Genomic DNA, 3918 nt, shown 5'->3' on the forward strand with positions numbered 1-3918 from the left:
TATATATAGTGTTATACTAAGAAGCAGTGCACAGTACCAGAATTTTTGACTCAAGTTAAATATAACAGACTACTCCAGATTGTCATTGGAGTATCCACATAAGTGGAGTCTGGACTGACTAGTTTGTACTGACACCAAGTCGTATTTTGAAATATTTTAACTGAAGAAGGTTTTACATAATGGATGTATTTCCTGTTATATATTATACAGACCTGAAACATGCATATTAAATTATTTCAAAATATCGCTATTTGGTTTGACTTCATTATTACAACTTTTAGCCAGCCGCCAACACTTTTTTCTGCAAAATAGGGGTAGCTTATCCTGTTCAGGCTATATTATTAACATTATCCTGCATTTGAGAATTTAGAATCACTTCTTTAACTTTCTAAGACATCTCAACGCTTCTAAAAGCAAAACTATATATTAATCTTTGTTTTTATGCTAAATTATGATAAAAAATAGTTTTGCATTAAACTGAAAGATTACACAATACAATTTGCAGAATACATATCTACATTTTTACAAGAGGGGTGGTGACAGTGATTTTGAAGTTTCAATCTGCTCACTTTCATCAGACTGTCTGATGGAAACTAGCCGGCCAAAACTTCAAAATCATTGATACATTCAAACAGAAAAAATAAAATAAGTACTCAGCAGTGGCCACAGCATTAACTCCTGACCGAGTGATTGAGCTTCTTTATCTTAATGAGTACAAAGATTTCCAGTTCCTGAGGTGGTTGTTCAGGCCAAGAATGGGATAGAAAATTCGGGCACATTTATCGCTGGGAGAGTTGATGAAGGACCGGTCGGAGTCGCTCTTTGCGTCTTTGTCATCTGATCTCTACCGCTTGACATCTGTTATTTTCCATCAGGTCTGTTCCCTCGACGATTACATGCTGCCACTTTGGATGGTCTTTGGCAATTGTCTCCCAGGTATTTGGATCAATGAAGCAGCGGAGGAAAATGACCTTGATCTGGTCTCAGAAATGGAATTTGGGGGCTCTGTATGGTCTGGTGCTTGAGGCCAATTCCGCAAATGCGAGCTGACAAGGGAGGCACGTTTGGGGCATACATAGGCTGTGTCCCAACCAATGGCAGTGGTGTCATACCATGGTAGTTTCAATGGTGGGCAGTCCATAATAATTGGCTACACCTGCTGAAGGCAGTGCTCCAGCATGGTCAATATGACTAAAATTATTAAAAAAAAAAAACACACGGAGGGGAAAAAACATAGTCGTAGAAGCAAAAGCAGTAGTAACTCAATTCAAGCAAAACGATTCTTGGTCTTCAGGATGAGGACAAAAACCTGGTTTTAGTTTAGCGTAGGGATTTACCATAGCTGGAGTGTTGATGTGAAACCCTGTCGGAAACTTTGCATCATTGCCTAAGGGAAGATGCATCGGTCTATTTATGTAACTCTAATCCAGATACAAATTAGGTAACACCATATTGCATTACAGAGACTGTGGATACAATGGCGTCATATTTATGAAGTACCATTTCTATGATTTCATGTAAGTGTCTTCATACAAAAACAGACACTGTGAACCCCGAAAAAGAACAAATTGCTGTAAAAATAATATTTATGCCTTTAGCATTTAAATTACTCAATCAAATATAGTTTCTCTATTTGTTCCCATTATTCATGAATCCTGCATTATCTCATATCTGATAGTGTGGTTCTTTATGTTTAGAATGACAGTGTATGGTAAATATAAAAGGCCAGATCTGGCTATGTATGAAAATAAAACAGGAAGAATATTTTGACCAGATTTGGCTGGTTTAAATGCTAAAGGATTATAAAATATGAAAATGAAAAAAAAAAATGGATTATTCAAATTTTCAATTTATAAATTTTATTCTTCAGAGAATGATATTTCTCATGCATTTTGTTTCACTTCTTTTCTTTTAGGGAACGAGTTATGAATACAACCAGTTTGGAAGCAACGATCCAACACCTAAAGCCGAATACAGTTTATGAGTTCCGAGTTCAAGCATACAACTCTCATGGCCCTGGAAAGGCCGTTGTTATTGAAGTTGAATCTGAAGAAGAAGGTAAGTACCAACCAACCCTTAAACCCCTGGAACCATGAGTACTAACTTTTCCTGCAGGGATCCAAAGACTGGAATGATTTTTACAAGATATCAAACAAAAATGAATTAGAGTTTTACTATTTATAATTCTAATATTAAAACTCTCTTACTAGGGGGCGAGCTGGCAGAATTCGTAGCATTCTGGACGAAACGCTTAGAAGCATTTCATCTGTCTTTATGTCCAGAGTTCAAATTCTGCTGAGGTCACCTTTGCCTTTCACCCTTTTGGGGTCAATAAAATAAGTACCAGGTGACTTATTCCCTCCCCCGCCAAAATTGCTGATCTTGTGCCAAAATTTGAAATCAGTATTAAAAACCTCTGAACTTTATTAGAGTACCAAACAATAAAAAAAAAATGTCTAGACAGGCTCAGGCATGGCCATGTGGTTAAGAAACTCGCTTTGTAATCAAGTGCTTTCAAGTTCAGTCCCACTGAATGGCACCTTGGTCAAGTGTTTTCTACTATAGCCCCAAGCCAGCCAAAGCCTTGTGGTGGAAACTGTAGTGTCTGTTGCCCCTACCACTTGACAAGTGTTGGTTTGTTAACATCCCTGTAGCTTAGCAATTCTTCAAAAGAGATCAATAGAGTACCAGACTTAAGTCAGTACTGGGGTCCATTTGATTAATTAAACCTTCAGTGTTGCAGTACCCTAGCATAGGTGCAGCCCCATGACGTCCCCGCTAAGTTACAGGGACGTAAACACACCAGCATCGGTTGTCAAGCGATGTTGGAGGGACAAACACACACACACATACATACATATACATATTAATGACGGGCTTCTTTCAGTTTCCATCTACCAAATCCATTCACAAGGTTTTGGTCGGCTCGAGGCTATAGTAGAAGACATTTGCCCAAGGTGCCACGCAGTGGGACTGAACCCGGAACCATGTGGTTGGTAAGCAAGTTACTTACCACACAGCCACTCCTACGTCTAGGTTACTTTAAAACAAGAAATTTGTATCACAGAACCAAGGACAGTTTTTGGTAGGTTGGTATCAAAATGGTTAAGTACACACACCTAGAATGCTCATCAAAACTTCTAGAGATCCATTCACCATTTTTATACTTTATTGTTACTCATCAGCACCATTTAATTTCCGTATGCCATGCTGGTATGATTTGGACATTGATATTAAGGAATGCTGTCAAATCCCTTAATATTTAATGTAAACAATATGTTTACAAATATATATATCTTTCTCTACCAGAAAATTTAACAATAATCTTAAGACTGTGGATTAACTTTAATTCAAAGTTGAAATCTCATCTTAAAGCTTTCGATGTACAACAATAGACTAGACTGGTGTGAAATAATCCCATGTTATCAGTTTAGGAGAAAACATCAGTTGAACTTCACAAACTGTTACGATACACACACACACACACAATTACTTTCCATAATCCTTAGTAGTTAATCCAAATACGAGCAGCAGATTATCCCAGATTAACAAATGGTCGGCCACTGCTCTTTGTTGTTGCTAACAAACAAAAAAATAAAAAGCAGATTTGATATGCAAAGCCAACATTCCAGCCAGAATAATCTTTGGTCTGGAATGTAAACTGACTGAAATTTGTTTTGATTTAGAATATCAGAATTGGGCAAGTTTCTTTTGTAGCCCTCTCAGCCCCATCACACACACACACACATTTGACATGACCTCAACTGTTAGACTTGACCTCATCATCTCAAATATACAGCCTTTCAAATGACAGTAGCAGGAGAGTACGACATGGAGATTTGGCTACGGCCTGTGAGCTGGCAAGATTAGTTGTCACTTGGTAGGCTGAGTGGCAATGTAGAACACCCCCCCGCTCCC

At 38.0% G+C, this 3918-nt stretch overlaps 1 protein-coding gene and 1 long non-coding RNA gene across 21 annotated transcripts in view; one reads left to right on the plus strand and one right to left on the minus strand.

The window, feature by feature from the left end:
* Nucleotides 1-3918, plus strand: part of LOC106874615 (neogenin) — a 305112-nt gene that overhangs the window by 202700 nt on the left and 98494 nt on the right. For all 20 annotated transcript variants that reach the window (XR_008264864.1, XR_008264863.1, XR_008264865.1 and 17 more), the window contains one exon: nucleotides 1916-2058. Coding sequence is in view for 14 of the 20 variants with exons in the window: in XM_052970426.1 (XP_052826386.1) it covers nucleotides 1916-2058 (143 nt within the window). In the remaining 6 variants the exon portion in view is untranslated. The remainder of the gene's footprint in view (nucleotides 1-1915; nucleotides 2059-3918) is intronic.
* LOC128248697 (uncharacterized) overlaps nucleotides 1-3918 on the minus strand; it is a 118654-nt gene that overhangs the window by 12957 nt on the left and 101779 nt on the right. The window lies entirely within an intron of this gene.

This window comes from Octopus bimaculoides, chromosome 9 (assembly GCF_001194135.2).
Source record: "Octopus bimaculoides isolate UCB-OBI-ISO-001 chromosome 9, ASM119413v2, whole genome shotgun sequence".
NCBI lineage: Eukaryota > Metazoa > Mollusca > Cephalopoda > Octopoda > Octopodidae > Octopus > Octopus bimaculoides.